The sequence below is a fragment of the Microcaecilia unicolor genome, chromosome 8 (assembly GCF_901765095.1).
Source record: "Microcaecilia unicolor chromosome 8, aMicUni1.1, whole genome shotgun sequence".
NCBI lineage: Eukaryota > Metazoa > Chordata > Amphibia > Gymnophiona > Siphonopidae > Microcaecilia > Microcaecilia unicolor.
Window position 1 is genome coordinate 164,829,064 of NC_044038.1, and position 24,968 is coordinate 164,854,031.

General features: G+C 45.9%; 1 protein-coding gene across 5 annotated transcripts; it reads left to right on the plus strand.

Moving 5' to 3' along the window:
• The first annotated feature begins 44 nt into the window (after window positions 1-44).
• On the plus strand, window positions 45-23,022 carry LOC115476220 (growth-regulated alpha protein-like). 5 transcript variants are annotated; one of them, XM_030212470.1, is made up of 5 exons: window positions 45-130; window positions 1,013-1,209; window positions 14,589-14,709; window positions 20,586-20,672; window positions 22,714-23,022. In XM_030212470.1, the coding sequence occupies exons 2-5, from the start codon at window positions 1,122-1,124 to the stop codon at window positions 22,739-22,741; spliced, it is 324 nt and encodes a 107-aa protein (XP_030068330.1). In that variant the 5' UTR covers window positions 45-130; window positions 1,013-1,121; the 3' UTR covers window positions 22,742-23,022. The 5 variants fall into 5 exon arrangements, with proteins under 5 accessions (XP_030068330.1, XP_030068327.1, XP_030068331.1 ...); XM_030212467.1 differs by lacking the exon at window positions 45-130 and adding an exon at window positions 585-670; XM_030212471.1 differs by lacking the exon at window positions 45-130 and adding an exon at window positions 585-670 and having other exon boundaries at window positions 20,586-20,668.
• The last annotated feature ends 1,946 nt before the right edge of the window (window positions 23,023-24,968 follow it).

Sequence of the window (24,968 nt, forward strand, 5' to 3'; positions counted from 1 at the left end):
CCGCCGCAGTTGGGTCATAAATCTGCATTTTCATAGTAAAAAAAAAAAAGATACAAGTCGCTATGCAGTGCGACAAAGTACGTTTTGTGACCGGTTGAGACAGGCAAATGATGCCGCTCCCGTAACTGAGGTGAGCGGCCTGCTGGGGATATTGTGCGAGTTGAAATGGTAACTGCTCGCGCACAATCTAAAGTATGCAATCGACGTTGGTAATATGGGTAGGTGGGGTGGACAGAATCCTGTCAGTATTATGGATTGATTTAAATGAAGAGTATCTTATATTCAATATTTGAGTATATGGCTCGTATCTCACCAAGACGGCGTGTGCTAATGTGATTCCTCCCCCCCCCCCCCCCCCCGTGATATATTCAGCGCAGCAGCAGCGAGATTAATACCAAAGGAGATTCTTCATGACACGGCTCATCGTCTTCGGATTATGGCTAGTACAAAAGCGAATCTTCACCACAAAGCTCCCCCCCCCCCCTATATATTTGTAAAGCAGCTACATGGGTATCTCTGCATACTTTTTACGGCCGCTTTACTACTGCATCTATGCTGCCTGGTCAAGCGACTCCACGTTCGACTTCGGACATGCTCTTGTGCTCCAACTTCCTGTTTCCGGCAAAGCAGGATCGAATCACCGGGATGCAGAGGGAGAGAGAACTTGCAGGTTGTGTGTATTCATAGGGGACGGGGCACTGACGAAGGAAAACTGGGGGATTGTTAGTGGGCCATTTCAGGTATGAGTTTGACGGGGAGAGATTCCGTATCGCGGACAAGGAGGATAGTGAAAGATAGAGGGAGATGATGGGGAGGAGGGAGACCGGTCCCGGAGACCCCGAATGCCTGTGAGGGTGTGAAGCCAGTCAAATGCGTGTGACTTGGTTGGTATCTTTATTACTTCAAGTGAAGGGAGGGAAAATTTCATTTTAGCCTTGGGCTTTTCATGTACGTTACAGACCCTCACTATCAAAAATGTCTCCGGTTTTCTAATATTTAAATGTGTCTCTAGGTGTTCCACCGCATACTCCCCCCCTCATCTGAATATGAGCAAAGCATAGTTTAAGCTGAGACTTTTATGGCAAGACTACAGCCTAGAGCATGAAAAGAGTGTTCTCAACATGGTTAACCGAAGCTTGATGCTTTCATTGCTAGTTCTTTATGTGATCTGCATACAAGGAGGTACGTGCATCCCTTCACTCTTCTTAGGTAAGATTTGCTCCAGTTCCACTCTCTGGGTAGTTTTGTTGGTTCTTTTTCTTCTTTAAAGGTACGACGATATCCCCCCCCCCCCACACACACACACAAAAAAAAGGGGGTTACTTTGGTAATAAAGAAGAGAGAAAATTACATCAATTCTTTTTAGTGATGAACATAAGATGAAACGGGAGAGCAGAAATGAAAGTATACATGAAGACATTTAAGCTGAGACTAGAATATAACACTATATTTATACTAATATTAAAACCCAATATTTTTTATAAACCCGTTTGCACAAAAACTGAGCTACTTCTAGCATAGCCATATACACCTATATAACCCAAAGCAGGGCTTCCTAAATATTTTCTGGTGACTCCATAGCCATTCAGATTTTCAGGATATTTATTTAACATCTGAGCGGGTTACAATAAAATAATCATAAACATTGTTAAAACAAATCGACTTTAGAACTATATAATATTGTAAAGTAATAAAATAAAAATGCAAACTAATTGTACAAATGAAAAATGCAATCGTTGCTATAACTGTATTTAGGTAGCGCAAGACCATCAAAATAATCTAAACTCCCTGCTACCCAAAAAAAGCCTTATCAAACAACAAAGTTTTCAACTGCTTCCTAAACAAAGGCAAGGAAGAAATTTGACACAAAAGACTGCAGAAGAGCATTCCACAATGTGAGGCCAAAAATGGAGAAACTGCGAGAATTAATCGTTTGCAAATGAACATCCTGAAGGGAAGGAACTTGCAACAACATGACCTAACAGGACAGTATTCCCCCATCCTCTGCAACAAGGCTAATGGAACATCATCATGTAACGCTCTAAAAACCAACACCAATGAAAATGCATGACATACGTTTGCATACATTGGTGACCTAGGATTCGAAGGGCCAGCAACGGGCTCGAACGAAATACCCAGGCCTCGTGGCCCACCCACCCACTGTCGACCGAGACCGGGCCTTCCAGGTGCCAGCAAACACACCTGACCGAATCGGAAAGGTTCGGACAGGACCAAACCGAGACCGGGACTACCGACTCAGGGAATCTGACCCGGAAACACCAAGATTTGACATCCTAGACTGCGGCTGTTTTAACGGCCCCGGACGCTGAAAAGAACTGCGGCTGAGAGCAAAAACCACAGCGCTTGACCCATTGGAGCTCAAGAGCAAACAGGGGCTCTGTAACTGAGCAGGACCTGCAGCGGTTCTGCCCGACGCGTGATGTGAGGCCAAGTTAGAGCGACCTCCGGTTCGGACGCGCCGCGGGACACCAAGCCACAAGGAATCCGAGCGCACGAGAAAGAAAAGAACCAGACAGGCACTAACCATCGAGAGGCGAGAGCCGCGACCACCCCTGGACCGTCCACCGACCAGCTAGAACGAAACATCAAGAGGACGACATACGGAAGCCAGCGACAGGACTACATTAGGGTAGATTAAGAGTTGCTTTCTCAGACCTCCGACGGCGGCCCCTCAGCGACCGCGTGGATGGCATCTGGAGGCCACTACTGTCCAAACCCGTTCCCGGGGCAAATTGAAATGAAGTGAAAACAACAAATAGGAATATACTATTTTCGCTACTACGGCTACCACCACGTCCATCACCCCTCCCGGATCCGAATACCTGCTTGAATCTACCCAAGGTTATTTCCCATAACTGTTATTACCTTACTTTTATAATCCTCAACTCCAGTCACTACTTAAGTTAAAAAAGCCGACTGCTCTATCCAGGTGTATGCTTCTGCAACCTGATAGATTTTTTAATGCTATAACTACTCTAAATGCTTCATCTAAAAGCTTAATTGATAATGGGATTCATAGCATGTCTGAAGAACTCTCTTTAAATGACTGCACTATCCAAATGTTATGTTTATGCATGTTGAAAGACTCCTTTTAAATGTCATAATTACTCTAAATGCTTCATCCAAATGCTTCAATTGTTAATAGTTAATAATTGTTAATACTCTAAATGCTTCATCCAAATGCTTCAATTGTTAATAGGCTTCATAATTTGTTTGAAGGACTCTCTATAAACGACTAAATGCGATACATACGATTGCTACATGCCGAAAGACTCTCTTCTAGCGCTCAAAACGCCTCATCTAATTGCTTAATTGCTCGAAGGCGTGTAACACGCTTACCTGTTTAAAGGCTTATAACAAGCTTGAAAAAATAAATAAATAAACAAAAAAATTCCAAGTACATGCTACAAATATCACCAACACCGACCAACTCCTCCACAAATACTACTGACACCACCAACACCACCCACACCCCCCCGAACACCGTCCACACAAACTCAACATGAACACTAACAAACTACTGATAATACTATATATCATTCCTATAATCCAATACGCATGGACCACCCCTAACTTCTACAGCAATCCAACCACAACACACCAACTATATACACAACCTACCAAAAACTCACCAAACCAAAGAAACAATAACCAACCAAAAGGAACCGTCTCCACTTACGAACACCACCAACAGAAAGAGAAGAAAACCATCAATAACAACAAATCCTACCACCGAGGAAACAGACAATTAATAAAAATAAACACATCTAACCTCCCCACAGAACCATACCGCTCAATCCAAATAGGATACATCAACGCAAGATCAGCGGTAAGCAATTCCGTAGACATACTAGACTGGACTACCACAGAAAAACTAGACCTTCTATTCATCACGGAAACATGGTTTCACGGCCCCATAGACCCCGCCATCAAAAATATATGCCCACCAGATTACAAAATCACCCACTGGACAAGAAACGGAAAAAGAGGTGGCGGAATAGCCATAATTTACAAATCCGAGTTCACCATCACAACCACTGGTGAATCCACCTCACCACTACTTGAAATCGCCTCGACAAGAATCAATCACCCGAACCTACAAGGACAACTCAACACAATTTTATTCTACAGACCACCAGGAAAATGGAAAGACACCCAAGCGCAACTCATGGACTTCATCTCGAACACATGTGTCTCGGCATCCAATATCTTCATTATAGGAGACATCAACCTACATCTTGAAGACGACACTTCAAAAAACACACTAGAATGTAAAGAATTCCTGAAACTCTGGGACCTACACGCTCCAAACACCCAACCAACACACGAAAAAGGACACACACTAGACATCATCACGCACAAATTCGACCTAGACTCAACCATCCTACTTACAGACACAAGATGGATACCCACACCTTGGACAGACCACTTTAAAGCACATGTCTCCCTTCTCTGGCGAAAAACACCCAGAAATGCAATCAACAAAAACGAACGAACAACATACACTACGAGAGGAAAAATAGACCCTACAACATTCTGGCAACAGGTCTACCAAAATGAATGGCCAGCAAACACAGACACCGTACAATTCCTCCAAGATTGGGACAACATATGCAAAACAATATTAGACACAATTGCCCCAATCCAAACCAGAACATCGCACAGGAAAAAATCAAATCCATGGTTCACCGAAGAGCTGAAAGAACTCAAAACACAAGTTAGAAAACTAGAACGCGCTTGGAGCAAGAAGAAAGATGAACACACGCTGAATGCATGGAAATCACTTCGGAGGAAATACAAATACACCATAAAACAGATTAAAAGACTACACTATAAAACTATGATTGGACTAAACTACAAAGACACGCACAAACTCTTCCACCTTGTAAATAAGCTGCTAGACACTACACCTGTTACAAACAATAATAAAGAAACACCAGGGGTCGACGACCTCGCGAAATACTTCAAAGAGAAAATCATACAACTAAGACTTAGAATACCTGCCAGCCCTACCGAATACACCACTTTCCTGAACTGTCTAGACCCTGAAGACGGAATATACCCAGCAGACAGGATCTGGACCGAATTCGAAGTACTGCCAGAAGACCTTATCTTTAAAACGCTCAAAAGATACGCCAAATCCCAATGCAAATTAGATATCTGCCCAAGCAACCTCATGAAAACAGCTCCTCAACAATTCATATCAGACTTAACGAACCACCTGAATTTCATGCTACAAAACGGACTTTTCCCAAAGGAAAAAGGAAAAATCTTACTAACCCCAATACCCAAAGACACAAAGAAAAATGCTAGCGAAATAACTAACTACAGACCAGTTGCATCCATACCACTAATAACCAAAATAACAGAAGGTGTAGTAACCAAACAATTCACAAGTTACCTCGACAAGTTCTCAATACTACATGACGCCCAATCAGGATTCCGTTCGAATCACAGTACAGAAACAGTACTAACTACCCTACTGACCAAATTTAAGCAACGGATCGCAACAGGCTCCAATATACTCCTCCTACAATTTGACATGTCAAGTGCCTTTGACATGGTTGACCACGGAATTCTATTACACATTCTTGAATATTTCGGCATCGGAGGCAATGTCCTAAAATGGTTTAAGGGGTTCTTAACCTCACGCTCATACCAAGTTACATCAAACTCAACCACATCTGCTGTATGGACACCTGAGTGCGGAGTACCACAGGGATCTCCCCTCTCACCAACAATTTTCAACCTACTGATGACCCCACTAGCAAAACTTCTATCAAATCACAACCTTAACCCTTACATATATGCCGATGATGTAACGATATATATTCCTTTCAAACAAAACATCAACGAAATCTCCAACGAAATCAACCAAAGTCTACACATCATGAACACCTGGGCTGATGCATTCCGACTGAAATTGAACGCAGAAAAAACTCAATGCCTCATACTAACCTCCCAATACAACACATCAAAATTTACCGCCATCAATACACCCAAACTAAACCTGCCAATCTCAGAAAATTTAAAAATCCTTGGAGTGACAATTGACCGCCACCTTACACTTGAGACTCACGCAAACAACACAACAAAAAAGATGTTCTTCTCCATGTGGAAGCTGAAAAGAATAAAACCATTCTTTCCAAGATCTGTCTTCCGCAACTTGGTACAATCACTCGTACTAAGCCATCTGGATTATTGCAACTCACTGTACGCAGGATGCAAAGAACAAATCATGAGAAAACTTCAGACAGCCCAGAATACAGCAGCCAGACTCATCTTCGGAAAACCAAAATATGAAAGCGCAGCACCACTACGTGAAAAACTACACTGGCTCCCACTCAAGGAACGTGTCACCTTTAAAATATGCACGTTAGTGCACAAAATCATTCATGGTGAAGCCCCTGCATACATGTCTGACTTAGTAGACCTGCCACCCAGAAACGCCAGAAAATCATCCAGAACGTTCCTCAACCTCCACTTTCCTAAATGCAAAGGCATAAAGTATAAAGGATTACATGCATCAACCTTCTCCTACAAAAGCACGCAACTCTGGAACGCACTACCACGCGGCCTGAGAGCGGTCTACGAGTTGACAGACTTCCGCAAACGATTGAAGACCTATCTCTTCGAAAAAGCATACCGCAAGGATCAAAACATATAAATCCCATACACATCACAACAATGCCTCAAGACATTACCTCACGTACTCCACTTCCACGTACTCTTTCCCTTCCAACAATCTACCCATAGATAAAAACTGTTTACCCCATCGCTCTCCTGCTATTATTCCATCACCGTAGCAATTCCCCAATGTCTTATCCTATAGTTTCTACGCACCAAAGGTGATTGATCTGACTCTATCTTCTTAACTTTTCACAATGTAACCCATAATCACAATGTAACAAACTGTATTTCCATTATTTACAATGTATTGTAAGCCACACTGAGCCCGCAAAAAGGTGGGAAAATGTGGGATACAAATGCAATTAAATAAATAAATAAATAAGTATTCCCCCATCCTCTGCAACAAGGCTAATGGAACATCATCATGTAACGCTCTAAAAACCAACACCAATGAAAATGCATGACATACGTTTGCATACATTGGTGACCTGGAATATGTAAATTTATTTCTTGCATAGTCAATGTGGATATCTAGAAAACCTGAATGGAAGTGGAGCACTAGGGCCTGTTTGGTAAGCTCTGAGCTAAAGATTTTCTAAACCAGTGTATTGCAAGTTGGTCCTGGAGTATCCCCTTACCAGTCAGGTTTTCAGCATATCCACAATGAACATATTGAAACAGATTTGCTTATAATGGATTCAACGTGTGCATATTCATTGTGGTTGTCCTGAAAACCTGACTGGCAAGGGGGGTACTCCAGGACTGACTTGGAAAACTCTGTTCTAAATGTCACCTTGTTCTCTGCTTCATTGGCTTTTGGGGACCTAAGTTGGAGACCACCAATTGCTGTAACAGTTGTAAATTCCTTTTCTGTTCTATGTTTAGTAGAATTATGTAAACTGCTCAGGGAGTTTGCTAATGAGTGGTATAACCAGTCTTAAATAAACTTGAATTTCCTTGCTATGGGAAGCACAGAAGGGGAATGGATGAAGAAACAAACATAAATGGATTAAAAAGACTATGTACAAGCAAATTTAAGGCTCAGTTCAGTAACTGGCCACAAATGAATGGGCGGGCTCATTAAACAAGAATGTGAGTGGGACAATGAGCCCTCCCATTCATTGGTTGGGACTCTCCTGGCCCCTACCAATTCCAAACTGCTAAATGTTACTAATAATTAATGCATTGATTTCTTTTCCAGCATTGACATCATACACCAAACACTCGTCATTATAGTGGAATAAGCTGCATTTTCATCTTTGGCTTAACCTATCCACACAGTCCTGTACTACAGTTTGGATAGCCTGAAAACCTGACTGGATGGGTGTGCCCTAAGGACTGAGTTGAGAAGCAGATCTATACTGTGTCTAGGACAGAGTTTCCCAAGTCAGTCCTGGAGTACCACCTTGCCAGTCAGGTTTTCAGGATATCCACAATAAATAAGTTAAAGATTTTGCATATAATGGAGAGAGTGTATGGAAATCAATTTCATGCATATTCATCATGGATATCCTGAAAACCTGATTAGCAAGGTGATATTCCTTGCCTGACTTGGGAAACACTGGTCAACATTGGTGTAGGAGACTACTTTAGCTTTTAATAAGTACAGTCAAAGTAAGATGAACCCTTTAGACTCTTGGCAAATAAGCATGTTGCTCTGCTTGCCCTCCTGCCCCATTGTAATATAAATATATCTTCCATATCATCAAGCTGATCAATCCATAGACTGGTGGGTTGTGTCCATCTACCAGCAGGTGGAGATAGAGAGCAAACTTTTGCCTCCCTATATGTGGTCATGTGCTGCCGGAAACTCCTCAGTATGTTCTCTATCTCAGCAGGTGGTGGTCACACACAGCAGCAGCTCTGGCTAGGCCTCCAAGCCTAATCCTTAGGTTTTGTTGAGGCCTGGGGTTAAGGGCTCTTTTGAGCAAGTGCAAACCTGGTGGTGCCAGGTCCCTCCTTTTCTCCCCCCTCCCGCTGGCTCCGTTTAAAAAAAAAAAAAAAAAAAAAAAAAAATTTTAAACGTCTTTAAAGGCGTTTAATTCGACGTTTCTTTAAACGTTCATTGCAGCTACTCACTGGGACACCAGTTCGTTACAGCTCGGAGCGGCAAGCAGGTAATTTTACCTTTTTATAGCGGGCAGGGGGTTCCCCGATTCTTCTCCTCGTGGCATATAGCGTCGGAGGGCGAGGGCGCAAAGGGTCGCTCCCCGGATCGCTGGAGCGCTTCTAGAGGGGATGCGGGGGTTTTACAACCTGATTCGCCCTTGATGGGTGACAGTTTAGTGGCCGATGAATGTCCCGGTCGTTCCTCCGGCGTGGCGGTTTTTTCCCGCCATAAACGCCCATCCCCCGCTCCTCGCCTCCGCCATCTTGGCCGGCCACGCGGCTCGGACGGCTTCTTCGTGGGCCGCCCTTGAGGTTGGAGACAATGCCATGAACGCCCTTAATTTGGGCGACGGCACAAGCGGCTAAAGTTAAGCGCCGTTCTTCCCGCGCGGCTCCTTCGCGGAGTTTCACGCCGGACGCCATTTTGGATGCGCAGCATGTCTCTCCCTCGCTATTGCGAGCGCCGGTTGAGAGTGCGTCTAGGGCTGTTGCCCAGGCTGCGGAAGTGCACAGTCTGGGGGGTTTCTCCCCCGAGTTTGTTTTGCTGCTGCATCAGGCTTTCCTCATGCAAAACGCTGCCCCTGCTCCCTCTTCTGATAAAGAGGTTGAGGTTCCCAGAGGTAAACGCCCTCGGGTTGATTTCCAGGCCTTGGAGGACTTTGTCTCCTCCGATGTAGATGAGGGCAGCGTGTCTGAGGTCTCCCAACGGTCCTTTGCGGATTCCTTGGAGGAGATAGATCCCCGCTCGGATGGAGCGGATGACCCCTCTGCAGCGCGGCTTTTTAGCCCAGAGGATTTGCCCAACCTGTTTTTACAGGCCATGGACACTTTGAAGATTTCCTCTCCGGAGGACGTCTCTCGCTCAGCCCCTGTTGGCTCTGCCATTATGCTGGGGACGAAGCGCCCGCCTAGATCCTTCCACGTGCATGATGCCATGCACTCCTTAATTGCGGCTCAATGGGATGTCCCGGAAACGAGCCTTAAAGTGGCTAGGGCTATGTCCCGCCTCTATCCTTTGGCTGTGAGTGAACGTGAGGCCTATCTGTGGCCTACCGTGGATTCTTTAATCACTGCGGTGACTAAGAAAACGGCGTTGCCGGTGGAAGGTGGCACGGCCCTAAAGGACGCCCAAGACAGAAGATTGGAGGCGGCCTTAAGGTCGTCCTTTGAGGCAGCTGCTTTAAGTTTGCAGGCCTCAGTTTGCGGCTCCTATGTGGCCAGGGCGTGCCTGACTATGGTGCAGCGGGCTTCCCCCTCGGATCTTTCCTTGAGGGCTGATTGGCCGGCCCTGGAATCGGGCTTAGCCTATTTGGCAGACTTGCTGTATGATGTCTTGAGAGCCTCAGCTAAAGGCATGGCTCAGACAGTCTCTGCGCGGCGGTGGCTTTGGCTGAAACATTGGTCTGCTGACCACGCCTCTAAATCCCGCCTGGCTAGATTGCCTTTTAAAGGCAAGCTGCTCTTTGGGGTCGAGCTGGACAAAATCGTGACCGATCTCGGCACGTCTAAGGGCAAGAAATTACCAGAGGTCAGGGCTCGGGCTAGTACTCGTCCCGGTACCTCCAGAGGACGGTTGCTGGAAGCCTGTCGGTACCGCCCGGGCAAGTCGGGTTCCTCTGCCCCCTCTTCCTTCAAGAGGAATTTCTCCCCCAAGCAGCATTCCTTTCGCAGAGACCTCCGTCCCGGAGGTGCTCCCTCCGGTCCTCCCCCAGGGTCTCGTACCCAATGACGGGGCCTTGGTCCACGTCCCAGTGCAGATTGGAGGACGGCTGTCCTCGTTTCTGGGCGAGTGGACCTCTATAACTTCAGACGCGTGGGTGCTGGAAGTCATCAGAGACGGCTACAAGCTAGAGTTCTGCCAACCCTTAAGAGACGGGTTTGTACTCTCTCCCTGCAAGTCTCCGGTCAAGCTGTGGCAGTGCAGCAGACCTTGGACAACCTGATCCGCCTGGGTGCGGTCGTTCCGGTGCCAAAAAATCAGATTGGCAAGGGACGTTACTCCATTTACTTTGTGGTTCCAAAGAAAGGAGGTTCTGTCCTATCCTCGACCTCAAAGGGGTCAATCGGGCCTGGAAAGTGAGGCACTTTCGCATGGAGACTCTCCGCTCTGTTATAGCGGCAGTTAAGGCAGGAGAGTTCTTGGCTTCCTTGGACATCAAGGAAGCGTACCTGCATATTCCCATCTGGCCTCCTCTCCACGCTTTCTGCGTTTTACAGTCCTGAGACGACACTTCCAGTTCAGAGCCCTCCCTTTCGGGTTGGCTACTGCTCCGCGGACCTTTTCCAAAGTAATGGGGGTCATAGCGGCCTTCCTGCTAAAGGAAGGAGTACAAGTCCATCCTTATCTGGACGACTGGTTGATCCGAGCCCCCTCTTATGCAGAGTGCGGCAAAGCTATGGACCGGGTAGTTGCTCTTGTGAGCTCCCTGGGATGGATCATCAACTGGAAGAAGAGCCAGCTGCGCCCGACTCAGTCCCTGGAGTATCTGGGAGTTCGATTCGACACCCAAGTGGGCAGAGTGTTCCTGCCAGACAATCGGATTGTCAAGCTTCAGGCTCAGGTGGACTAGTTCCTAGTAGCCTCTCCTATTCGGGCTTGGGACTACGTGCAGCTGTTGGGCTCTATGACGGCCACGATGGAAGTAGTGCCCTGGGCCAGGGCTCATATGAGACCACTACAGCTATCTCTGCTGCTGCGCTGGACTCCGATGTCGGAGGATTATGCTGTGCGCCTTCCCGTGGACCCAGCAGTGCGCAAGGCGCTGAGCTGGTGGACGCAGACAGACAAGTTGTCTGCAGGATTGCCTCTGGTGACCCCGGAGTGGATTGTCGTCACGACAGACGCCTCTTTGATGGGCTGGGGAGCCCACTGCTTGGGAAGGACAGCGCAGGGGCTCTAGTCTCCTGCAGAGGCAAGTGGTCTATCAACCTCCTGGAACTCAGAGCCATTCGGTTGGTGTTATTGGAGTTCATCCCGGTACTGGTGTTGTAGCCTGTACGGGTCCTGTCGGACAATGCCACGGCTGTGGCCTATATCAACCGCCAGGGAGGTACCAAGAGCGTCCCTCTAGCCAAGGAGGCTATGAGTCTTTGCCAGTGGGCGGAAGCGAACCTGGAGCAGCTTTCAGCGGCCCACATTGCCGGAGTCATGAATGTCAAGGCGGACTTTCTCAGTCGCCATACCTTGGAGCCCGGAGAGTGGCAACTATCTGCTCAGGCGTTCTTGGACATCACGAAGCGCTGGGGCCAGCCGAGCCTAGATCTGATGGCGTCATCGGCCAATTGCCAAGTGCCGCGCTTTTTCAGCAGAGGACGGGACCCTCGATCCCTGGGAGTAGATGCTCTTCTCCAACAGTGGCCGACACAAGAGCTCCTCTATGTGTTCCCGCCCTGGCCCATGTTGGGCAGGGTGCTAGACCGGGTGGCAAAGCATCCCGGCAGGGTAATCCTGGTGGGTCCGGATTGGCCCAGACGTCCCTGGTATGCGGACTTGATCAGGCTCTCAGTCGACGATCCTCTGCGGCTGTCAGTGGAGCAGGGCCGGTTACATCAGGGTCCCGTGGTGATGGAGGATCCCTCTCCCTTTGGTCTTACGGCCTGGCTATTGAGCGGCAGCGTCTGAGGAAGAAGGGCTTCTCAGACAAGGTCATCGCCACTATGCTGAGAGCGAGGAAACGCTGTACTTCTACTGCTTACGCCAGGGTTTGGCGTATCTTTGCAGCATGGTGTGAAGCAGGCTCACTTTCTCCCTTCACTGCTCCAATTTCTTCAGTGTTGGCGTTCCTGCAAGAAGGTCTGGAGAAAGGCCTGTCGCTCAGTTCCCTTAAAGTCCAGGTAGCGGCTCTGGCTTGCTTCAGGGGCCGCCTGAAGGGTGCTTCCCTGGCTTCGCAGCCAGATGTGGTGCGCTTTCTCAAGGGAGTTAATCACCTGCGCCCTCCTCTGTACTCAGTGGTGCCTGCGTGGAATCTCAACCTGGTGCTAAGAGCATTGCAGAAGCCGCCTTTTGAACCCTTGTCGAGGGCATCTCTGAAAGACCTGACGTTGAAAGCAGTCTTTTTGGTGGCTATCACTTCAGCCAGAAGAGTTTCCGAGCTCCAGGCGCTCTCATGTCGAGAGCCTTTTCTGCAGTTCACTGAGGCAGGAGTGACTATTCGCACAGTGCCTTCCTTCCTGCCCAAGATTGTTTCTCGCTTCCATGTGAATCAGCAGCTCTGTCTCCCTTCCTTTCGTAGGGAGGACTACCCAGAGGAGTACTCTGCTCTTAAATATCTGGATGTGAGACGAGTCATCTTCAGATACTTGGAAGTGACCAATGATTTCCGGAAATCGGATCATCTGTTTGTCCTGTTTGCAGGTCCTCGTAAGGGTCTGCAGGCTGCTAAGCCTACAGTGGCAAGATGGGTCAAGGAAGCCATTGCAGCGGCTTATGTGGCCGCGGGGAAGGTGCCGCCTATCCAGCTGAAGGCTCACTCCACGAGAGCTCAGGCGGCCTCGATGGCAGAGGCCGGATCCGTCTCCTTAGAAGAGATATGCAAGGCGGCAACTTGGGCTTCGGCTCATACATTCTCCAAGCATTACCGTTTGACTGTGGCTGCACGGGCGGAGGCCCGGTTTGGAGCTTCAGTGTTGAGGTCAGGGATTTCAATGTCCCGCCCTGGGTGAGTACTGCTTCGGTACATCCCACCAGTCTATGGATTGATCAGCTTGATGATATGGAAGGTAAAATTATGTATAATCATACCTGATAATTTTCTTTCCATTAATCATAGCTGATCAATCCATAGCCCCTCCCAGATATCTGTTTTTATTCTGGTTGCATTTCAGGTTCAAGTTTAGTCTTCAGTTATTTCAGAAAGACTTCGTGTTCAAGTTCTTTCACTTGGATTCTTCAAGAGTTGAGACGAGTTTGTGTTACAGTGAGCTGCTGCATTCCTCTCCCCTCCGTTTTACGGGGCTGGATTGAGACATAAATTCTGCCGGCAATCCCTCCCGCTTCGTGCGGCTGTAGGGCAGCTTTGTACCCCTCCCGCTTCGGCGGTGTTAGGGTCAGTCAGCTCCTCCCGCGGTTGCGGTTGCAGGATAAGCCAGATCCCCCCGCATCGGCGGGTGTGGTGTCCCTCCCCCGCTCCGCGGGGATGAGCTGGACGGATTCCCCTCCCCCGTTTCGGCGGTGGTGAGCTGGGCAGAGTGTCCCTTCGTGGGTGTAATTCTCTAAGTGCTGAGTCCTGCGGATGGAGCTTTGATATCGACATACTGAGGAGTTTCCGGCAGCACATGACCACATATAGGGAGGCAAAAGTTTGCTCTCTATCTCCACCTGCTGGTAGATGGACACAACCCACCAGTCTATGGATTGATCAGCTATGATTAATGGAAAGAAAATTATCAGGTATGATTATACATAATTTTACCTTAAAACTCCCAGTGGAGTTCTGTGAGGTTTCATCTGCAGTGGAAAACTTTCAGAGAAAGAAGCTGTACTTCCTGTGGACTTGGGTGTGTCTGTGGGGGGGGGGGGGGCAGTGCACAAGGGGTGGGGAGAATATGTAGAGCTATTGCCTGCAGAGGTCTGATTTCTCCCCCCCCCCCCCCCCCCCCCCCCCATTTTACTTTCTGCCAGCTGATGGCTTACTGGAGCAAAAATATGTTTTGAGAGCCACTGAATTAACACTGAGAAGAGCCCCTCCTAAACATCTGTACCATAAGTATGTGCCTAGTTTGCTTATGCTTTAATCCTGCCCCGAGTACTGTATTGAATGCCCCTCTCCACTGGTTGCAGCAATACAACTCCTGTGTCCCAAAATTTGTTTCATTTTCTTTCATTCAAGGTTTTCTGGATGACCCCGGATGTTCATGTGTTGATCTAAAGGAAAAACTAGTCCACGTGCAAAACATACAAAATATTAAGATTGTACCTGCCAGTAGTTTCTGTGAAGATACAGAAATTATGTGAGTCATACTTATTTTCTTTTCCTCTTTGAAATGTTTCTCTTTAAACTTGAGAAAAATAAAATAAGCTGCGTTAAGTGTTAACACGGCAGATAATGTTTCACAGTCGGTGCCGCCTCAATAGGTGTAGCTAACAGCATCACATTATCTGCAATGCAGTTCACGTGGTAATGACATTTCCTTTGTGCTAACTGAATAGAAAACTGCTTGTAACACCCCCACCCCTAAAATTAATGTAGAGGTTTTGCAGTTACCACGCATTTTGGAAATTAATAATTCGATAACTGCAAAATCATACAGCACTTCAGAAAATATGGCCTAAGCATTCTTTATCTACTAATTAGCAAAATCCAAAACAATTAGTGATAATGAACAGAAACAAAACAGATGTAAAAGTTTTAAAAAGCTGATTAATTTGGAGGAAGTGACGTCATCGGCAGAGATGGCTGCCTAAATTTTAAGCTCCGTCGGAGCAGTGGAGAAAACAGTGAATTCCCCCACGAATACCGCGATCGCAACCGCGAAATCAAGCGGCGGAGATCGGGGACCGATGGCGACCCACAAACGCCTGGAAAAATTTAAATTTGTAGCGGATTAGCGGGACGGAGCGGCGACTTCGAGCCGCACATCGCGCAAAACAAAAGACAAAATGGCGGATGCGGACTCGGGCTCCGAGACAGAGGGGCTGATGGAGCAGCAGGAAAGTGAATCCGAGCTATCCAAGCAGGAGGTAGCGCGATGGTTCAAAGCGCTTAAAGCAGAGATGGCGGCAGTGCGGAAAACGATTAAAGAAGCAGTGGCTGATATCCAAAAGGAGGTGAGAGATATCGGATCCAGGGTGGAGCAGGCAGAGGAGGTGCTGGAGCACGTGGAGGGGGACATAGTGGAACTACAATCTGAAATTAAAACACTGCGTGCAGAAAAAGAAAAAATGCAACTGGACCTTGAGGACTTGGAGAATAGGTCCAGGAGGAATAATTTAAGATTTAAGGGGGTCCCCGAAACGGATGAGAATATGGACTGTGCCAGAGTTGTTAAAGAAATCTGTGCAACTATTATGGCAGCGGCTGAGGGGGCACCAATACCCGGTGATGAAACCGTGATATTGCTGGACAGAGTGCACAGGAGTCTGGGACCCCGAAGAGATAAGTAGCCCAGAGATATAGTGGCATGCTTTAAGGACTATCGGATTAAAGACATGATTTGGCGCAAAGCACGCAAGCTGGGAGAGATCCCGTGGGACAATCAAAAAGTACTAGTGTTCCAAGATCTGGCTCTGGGGACGCTGCAAAGAAGAAGGGAGTTTCGGGATCTGACAAAATATCTTCAACAGTCAAATTACAGATATCGCTGGGTGTTCCCTTTCGGCCTCCAATTCACAGTGGAGGGCCAGACGAGGCGAGTGGTTACATTGAGGGAAGCGTGGAGATGCTTGAAAGAGCTGGGATGTACTAGCATGCCTCCAGAGGACGAGACAGGGAACCCAGGAACCGCAGCTAACGGACGGAGAGGAACTTCTTGGCAGAAGGCGGGACCTAGTAAAAAAATCTGGTCCCCAGAGGCCTGAAAAGGACAGAGTGCCCTGAAGGGAAGTATGTGAGACTGCCGGTTCTAGTTTGATAAAGTTTCAAGCTGCATGGGGCCCAGAAAGGCCACTAGGCAAGCTCTTATTTGAAATACTCTGTTTTGAGTTGAAATGTTAGTTGTTCACCACACTGCACTGTTTTGATATGTGAAAGAGTTTTTTGTATGTTGGGGGCTGGGGAACGAAAGGTTTTAGGTGAGGGGGGAAGGAGAAACAGGGAGGTTTGTAGGCGACAGCTCTGGCGAGGGGTTATTTCCTCAGGTCTCTAAGCTGGCGGATAGCAACACCGCTCAGCAACAAAGGGGGTGGGACGGACGGGGAGGGTTGAGGGTGGGGTCTTGGAACGTGAATGGGTTAAATTCACAAAGGAAAAGAAATTTGGTGTTTCGGGAACTACGGAGAAGTGGCTGGGATATAGCCCTGCTGCAGGAGACACATATTAGGCGCAGGGAAGCCCATCTTTTAAACCAGAGGGCATATAGTGAATGTATAATGCACTTTGATAAACGAGGGGGTAAAGTAGGTGGATTAGCCATCTATATTCGACGAGGGGTTGCATTTGAAATTGAAGACATCTATAGAGATGATTTGGGACGATGCTTAGCAATTAGAGGGTGACTGCATGGAATAGCTGTGACCATAGCAAATATTTATGCACCCAATTCAGGACAGGGAGAGTTCTTTGCACATATTAAGGAAGAGCTCCTTCACTTTCAAAGGGGGGGGAATGATTATGGGGGGAGATTTTAACATTTGGAATACTTCTAGTGATCATTCAAAGGGGTCCACCACTCCACATATGTCCCATGCTCGGAGACTGAAGTCGCTTACCTCGACACTGGATTTACTGGAGGTGTGGAGACTTTTGCATCCGACTCAGAAGGCTTATACATTCTTTTTGCATTCTCAATGCTCCTATATGAGGATTGATATGATCTGGTGTAGCCGTTCATTCTGGGAACATATTAAGGATGCAGATGTGGGATCTATTTCCATCTCAGATCATGCCCCAGTGGAAATAGACCTGAAAGGGTTGGGAGTAGAGGATAGGCAGCGATTTTGGTGACTCAACGAGGGGCTTTTAGGAGAGAAAAAGGTATGTGAGGACATCCGTAAGGTGATTAAAGATTACTGTAATGCGAATGATGTAGGGATAGTCTCGGAGGGAACATTATGGGATGCTTTAAAAGCAGTAGTACGGGGGCACCTAATTAAATGGGGGGCTAGGAAAAAGCGAGAAAGGGAGGCTAAGGAACTGGAGGCCAGGGAGAGGTTAGCATATTGGGAACACCGACATCATGAGGGGGGTACGGAGGAGGAGTTGCGGGAGGTTCGCAAGTGGAGGGGGGTCCTGGATCAAATACAAGTAGAAAGGGTGGAGTTTATGTGAAAGCGCCTCCAGCAAAAGTTCTTTGAGTTTGGGAATACATCGGGGAAGATGTTAGCTAATTGTTTGCGCCACAGACAGCGAGACTCTCTGATCACGAAAATTAAGGGACAGGGTGATCAGCTGTTGTATAAAGACAAGGATATCAGGGATCAATTTCTGCAATTTTATCAAACATTGTATACTAGTGAATTAGGTGTTGAAAAAGACGAAATCAGAAGAGTACTGCGTCATCTTCATCTGCCTAAGCTATTGGAGGTTGATTGCGCAAAATTAGAGGCTCCCTTCCATATAGAAGAAATTAAACAGGTCATCAAAGGGCTTAAAGGGGGGAAAGCCCCGGGGGTGGATGGGTATTCTGCAAAGTTTTATAAGATATTTGCTGGAGAGGTGGGCCCTCTATTAATGAGAGTGGGTAATGCATGCTTTCGAGGTTGCTCACTCCCAACCAGTATGCACGAAGCGGGTATATCATTAATCCTGAAGCCAGGCAAAGATCCATCAGTTTGTGGGTCATATAGACCAATTTCATTAATCAATCTAGATGTTAAGATTTTATCCAAAGTCCTTGCAAACAGGGTGGGGGGGATACTGCCAAAGTTGATACACCCAGATCAATCAGGGTTTGTGGAGGGGAGACAGGTGGCTGATAATATACGCCGAACACTCCATCTTGTCTGGGAGGCCCAACAGCGAGGGAGGCCTTTGGTATTGTTAAGTACAGACGCCGAAAAGGCCTTCGACAGGGTGGAGTGGTCTTATCTTTGGGAGGTCATGAAACATCTGGGATTTGGGGAGGGCTTGATAGGATGGTTACAACGGCTATATGAGAGACCCATAGCGCGGATTAAGGTGAATGGGGGCTATTCGGAAGCTTTTCAAGTAAAGAGGGGGACAAGGCAAGGCTGCCCGTTGTGTCCCTTGTTATTTGCGTTGGCGTTTGAACCATTGGCGCAAAAGATAAGGGAGATGAGAGATGTAAAAGGAATTACAGTAGCTGGCAGAGAACATAAGTTGGCTCTATTTGCTGATGACATCCTCTTTTTTGTTATGAATCCTCTACTGACCCTTCCAAATTTAGTAAAGGAGCTAAATCAATTTGGTAAGATTTCGGGTTATAAAATTAATTATGATAAATCTGAAGTGTTGGGGTGTCTATATCACAAGATCGACTTTCCGAGGTCATCAGGGGGTTTTCGTTTCGCCTTAATAAGAGGAGCATCAAGTATCTAGGGGTTCAGATACCCTCGGAACTGAGCCAACTATACCATCTTAATTATGATCCTTTATTTCAACAGGTTTGTAGGGACATGGTGGGTTGGAAAGGGACTTGGTTATCCTGGTGGGGGAGAATAGCCTCAGTACAAATGAATATCTTGCCCAGAATCTTGTTTCTGTTTCAAACTTTACCCATACAGATACCTAAAAAAGAACTACAAAGGATACAGAGAGAGATTTTGAAATTTATATGGGGGGGCAGAGCACATAGATTAAATAAGAAATTGATGTGGAGGTCAGTGGACCTGGGTGGTAGGGGTGTGCCAAATTTGGAATGGTATTTTTGGGCTGCGCAGGTGAAGTTTGTAGTGGCATGGAGTCAAGAGTCTCCATCGGTGGTGGCCATATTAGACCAAGGGATGGTAAGGGGACACAATCTGAAATCAGTTCTCTGGGCCTCAATGGAGTCGAGGCTATATGGAACGATGACAACGAACCCATTTGTCAAACACTTGTCTCTATGGGCCTCCTTTAGAACACGGTTTTGGCAGAATAGACACACCTCCACATTAGCATTTATAGGGGGGGAACCAGCTTTCCCAGCAGGTAAGGGACATCGGGTTGCGGGTTGGTGGGCGGAGGAGGGGTTGTTATGCTTTAGGGATCTTCTAGATGCTGGGGAGTTAAGGCCGCTAGATGAGATCCAGGAACAATGTGGGGGTGGGGCGGGGGATAGTTTCTTCTATTTACAAGTGAAACACTACATGAGCCAACAAGGGTGGTTGAGGAGGGATCCGGAAGATTATGAAGAATTAGAAAATTTGTGGGGGTCCTTGTGGAAAATGGGCCGAGTTATCTCCCTGTTCTACAAATTTATTAGAGGTCGATCTTTTGAGAAATGTAATTACATGATACAATGGGAACATGACCTCCAGCAGGAATTTACGATAAATGAGTGGAAAGCTATAGTAACAGAAGTTAAAAAAGCTTCAAACTGTGTATTGTTAAAGGAAAATGCTTTTAAGGTATTGACAAGGTGGTACTATACTCCACAGCGTTTACATGCCATGTTTCCCCTGGTCTCCTCACTTTGCTGGAGATGCGGTGACGAGGAGGGGACTTTTCTACATATATGGTGGTCTTGTCGACTTCTGAGACCATTTTGGACACTTGTTACGAAAAAAATCTCTGAAAACACGAATAAGCAGTTCAAGTGTACGCCGCAATGGTGTCTGCTAGGACTAGGTAATAGGAGAGGTAACAAATGGCAAAGGCGCCTTAAGAGGATGTGCTTAACAGCGGCTAAGAGCGTTATTGCTTTGCACTGGAAAAAGCAAAGGGCCCCATCACAACTGGACTGGATTTTGAAACTCTCCATAGTTGGAGAATTTGAGCAGCTTACGGACAAAAGAGTGGGCATGTACAACCCAGCTTCTGAACTGTGGTCTCGATTTCATCATTTAACCCAAGCAGGACAGTTGGAATAAGGGGGGGGGGGGTGGTTGGGGAGGGAGGGAAGGGAGAAATGTATGGGATAAAACTGTTCATGTCTACAATGTTTGTATTGTGATGTTACCTAATAAAATATTTAAACAGTAAAAAAAATTTAAAAAAAGCTGATTAATTTAAGTGAAAGCACTATCATGCTTATCTGCATGCTGGTATAATAAGGAAATTATTTTCTAGCGTCCGGCAGAAAAATGGAATCCGATATTGTCTGAATCCCCAAAAACAAAAAATATGGAGGAGTCTTCAGAACTTGACTAAAAGTAAGTAGACATGTTACAGTTCTAGAACAGGGAACCCACATTTACACACCACCTACACATATAAATGTACAGAACGCTAGCACTTTTTCAAGTATGTATATACTTATCCACGTATGTGCTAGCAGGGTGCCTAAACGCTATTCTGTAAGAATGCACGCAAATGGAAGGAGGTGTACATATGGGTGGGCAATTGGCAGGACACACATACATCACTCTAGTGATGGATTTGGGGACAGTTTTGGCACCGAAACTTGTTCGGCTTCGGTGCCAAAACTGTCCCCAAATCCATGTTCAGCCTTATTTCAGTTTTGACAAAAGATGGTTGTACATTTTCAGCTGGAACTGAAACTATGTACACAACCCTCGCTCCCTCCCAGCTCCACCTCTACCTCTCTGACCAAAAAGAGCCCCCTACTGCGCCTACCTTGTTGTTGTTCTTGTTGTAGCGCTCTAGAAATGTTAAATAGTAGTAAATAGTAGTAGTTGGTGAGTAGGGGGTGCAGGGGCGTCCCCATTCGCTCCTGTACGCAGCCAACTGACAAAATAACTTCCGGGTTTTCCAGTGGCAGCCTCATGAGACTGCAGCTGGAGGTCCTGGCTGCCATTTATGAGATTAGAACCAGCAAGGACAGAAGCAATCTATCCAGCCCGTACTAGTTCCAATCTCAAAATGGATGCTGGGACCTCAGTGGAGTATCAGGTAGCTTTAAGTATAAGACGAGCTGCTGTGTTTTGAGCAGTTTGTAATTTTCTGATTAGTTAGGTCTTAAGTCCTGCATAGACTGCATTTCAATAATCAAATTTGGATAGTACCAAGGATTGAGTTAATGATTTGAAAATTGTGTTTTGAAAATAAGGTCTTAATCTTTTTAGTTTCCATAATGATTTGAATACATTAGACACTAATTTGGATACTTGTGGTTCAAATGAGAACTGTTGATCTATTATTATTCCCGGATTTTCAAATTATGCTCCAGTGGATAGGTTTTGTTACTAATAGGAGTGGAGGAGTGGCCTAGTGGTTAGGGTGGTGGACTTTGGTCCTGAGGAACTGAGTTCAATTCCCGGCACAGGCAGCTCCTTGTGACTCTGAGCAAGTCACTTAACCCTCCATTGCCTGCCGCATTGAGCCTGCCATGAGTGGGAAAGTGCGGGATACAAAAATAAAAATAGTAAAAGTAGAAGTAATTGGTTGGTGAGGATTTGTTAGTATTAAGAATTTGGTTTTCTCTCTGTTAAGTTTCAGTTTGAAATTTTGGCCATGACTTGCATGAGCCTGCAAATAGGTGGGAAAATGTGGGATATAAATGTAACAAATAAATACATAAATTAGGTCTAGGCCTGATTTTATGTTAAGATTTGTTCGATATCTTTGTCAAAAGTGACATAGATTGTAATACTGAGATTGTAAAACTGAGCCGGTACGTCAAGCGCCATCTCTGGCCATCTTCAAATCTAAGCTAAAAGCCCACCTTTTTGATTCTTTTAACTCCTAACCCTTATTCTCTTGTTCAGAACCCTTTTTTATCATCCTCACTTTAATATTCCCTTATCTCTTATTTGTCCTGTTTGTCCTAATTAGATTGTAAGCTCTGTCGAGCAGGGACTGTCTCTTCATGTTCAAGTGTACAGCGCTGTATACGTCTAGTAGCGCTATAGAAATAAGTAGTAGTAATATCATGGGTATACATAAAACAGTTGAAACCATTTGATTCAAGTAGAGGTGCCATCGTTATATTAAACAGGGTGGGGGAGAGAGGTTCATGGTCCCTGCAACGACTGATCTAAATGAGTTGGAAGATGATATAAATAATGGAAATATTCCCTGGATGGTTGTGAATTAAGACTCATACTGTCAAATCTGAGCTCCAGCTCCAGTAGAACTGGATCTTTGGCAAATTATCATGTTAGTTAAATAGCATTATTAACTGGGGGAGTCTGGGGTTGTTTAGTTTTATTTGGCACTTTTCATAGAATTATAGCAAGGTAATCAATCCTAAAGTCTAAGTATTCCAATTAATGTTTTATTTAATTTTTCATTTCAGAAACCTCTCAGCCATGAGAACACCATAAACACGCATTTACATGCTAAGCTGTGGATCATAAACTAATGTTATGTTTTAATGCTTTATTTGGAAATAACTTTTTCCAATACTTGGAGATTTAACTCCTTTACTGAGTTGCATTTTGTTTGTTTAAAGAATTCTCAGATTTATTCTCTGTATTTGGCTATTATCTAATATTTCAGGGTCAACACATTGCTTCTAATACTGGCCTTCAGCATGTTCTGCACAAACAGATTCTCTGTTGGGAAACATAATTGTCTATATTTTTGGAAATATAAAATGACAAAATAAATGCCCAACCAGGATGTAATGTCATTCTTCTTGCTCCATTGTTTTATGAATAGTTCCATCATCTTGCTCCCAACTGCTTGTCTTTGGACAATAATCACACAACACAAGATGAAAACAAAACACCCAAGTAGGGAGAATTGATGAGATCTCATATGTGGATAAGTCTAGCTGTTAATCAGTGGTTAGCAATTCCAGGCTTCAGTACCTCTAAACAAGTCTAAGGAGCGGACAGGAAGGAAAAGTTGCTAGGGGAGCAGGAAGGAGAAGTATCAATGGGCTGATGCTGGAAAAGAGGGAGAGACTGGGGCAGATCTCAAGATAACGAAGGGAGAGGTAGGAGCAGATTTGGGGGGGGGGGGGGTAAGAAGGGGGAAGAGGCAATGGTAGGAAGAGACAAGAGGCATGGGTGACGATCAGTCTCATTTTTGAAAGAGATAAATGTCCAAAAAGTGACATAAGTCGGCATTTGGACGTCCATCTCACAAAAACGTCCAAATTGGTATATTTGAAACCTCATTTTGGACGTCTTTCTCCGAAGTCTATCAGAAGGACGTCCAAATTTCAAGGGGGCATTCCAGGGGCGTGTTCAAGGCGGGACTTGGGTGTTCCTAAGACTTGGATGTCTTTCAGCCATAATGGAACAAAGCAAAAACATCCAGCACTAAAACTTGGACATTTTGAGCTGGACCTGTTTTTGTTACGAATAAGGCACAAAAAGGTGCCCCAAATGACCAGATGACCTCCCCTTACTCCCCCAGTGGTCACTAACCCTCTCCCACCCCCCAAAAGTGTGTTGAAGAGCATTACTTGCCAGCCTCAGGTGTATGACAGCAGCACGCAGATCCCTGGAGTAGTTTAGTACTAGGTGCAGTGCACTTCAGACAGGTGGACCCAGGCCCATACCCCCACTACCTGTTACACTTATGGAGGAAACTGAGCCCTCCAAAACTCACCAGAAACCCACTGAACCCACATATAGGTGCCCCCTTCACCAGTAAGGGCTGGGGTAATGGGTTTTGGGGGGCTCAGCACACAAGGTAAGGGAGCAATGGTGAGATGTGTACCTAGGAGCATTTTATGAAGTCCACTGCAGTGCCCCCTAGGGTGCCTGATTGCTGTTCTGGGATGTCTGGGGGACTAGCCTACTAAAAATGCTGGCTCCTCCTATGTCCCAATGGCTTGATTTTGGATGTTCTACACTTGTTTGTTTGTTTTCGAAAATGGTCGAAAATCAAAGACATCCAAATCGCAAAACGTCCATGGTATTTTTGAACACAAAAGATGGACGTCCATTTTTTTTCGAAAATGACCTTCCCAGTTCAGAATTTGGAGTCTTTGTAAAACGTCCAAATTCTCATTTGGACATTTCTTTCGAAAATGCCCCTCCACGCATTATTTGCAGAATGAATACGTATGAGATGTGTGCACAAATATTTTTATCTAGCAACCAAAATTTGCAGGTAGGTTACTCCTGAAATCAAATATTGGGAATCATGAGAAATGAGCAGATTTTCAGAGTAACCTGTTAAATGAAAATTGATTTGTAGGCAAAATATATGATTATGAATCTTGTGCACATTTATTCTAGGTAACTTGAAATTTAGTCCTGTTTTAGGGGTCATGAGGACTGGAATTGAATTGCTATAAGACAGAGAAGGCCAACTCCAGTCCTTGAAGATCACTAACAAGTTGGTGAAAGATTTGCAGGAGATGTGTGTGCACAAACACTTCCTCATGTGCTTTAGGGATAGCCTGAAACCCATTTCAAGTCTGTGGGTATTCTATCTTTCAACTCCTCTTCCTTTCACTTCTACCCCTCCCTTCCCTATCATTCCCCTCACAATTACCTCTGCCATCTTTATAACCTTCCATTCTTTCACTTATTCCTCCAATAGAGACCGCGTACTACACATCCTCCTTCACCCCAGCCTGCAGCCAACATT

Coding starts and splice junctions, on each gene's coding strand:
- LOC115476220 (XM_030212470.1), top strand. CDS start 1,122: ATGGTTAACCGAAGCTTGATGCTTTCATTGCTAGTTCTTTATGTGATC. Junction 1,210..14,588: donor CATCCCTTCACTCTTCTTAG/GTAAGATTTGCT, acceptor CTTTCATTCAAG/GTTTTCTGGATGACCCCGGA. Junction 20,673..22,713: donor CAGAACTTGACTAAAAGTAA/GTAGACATGTTA, acceptor TTTTCATTTCAG/AAACCTCTCAGCCATGAGAA.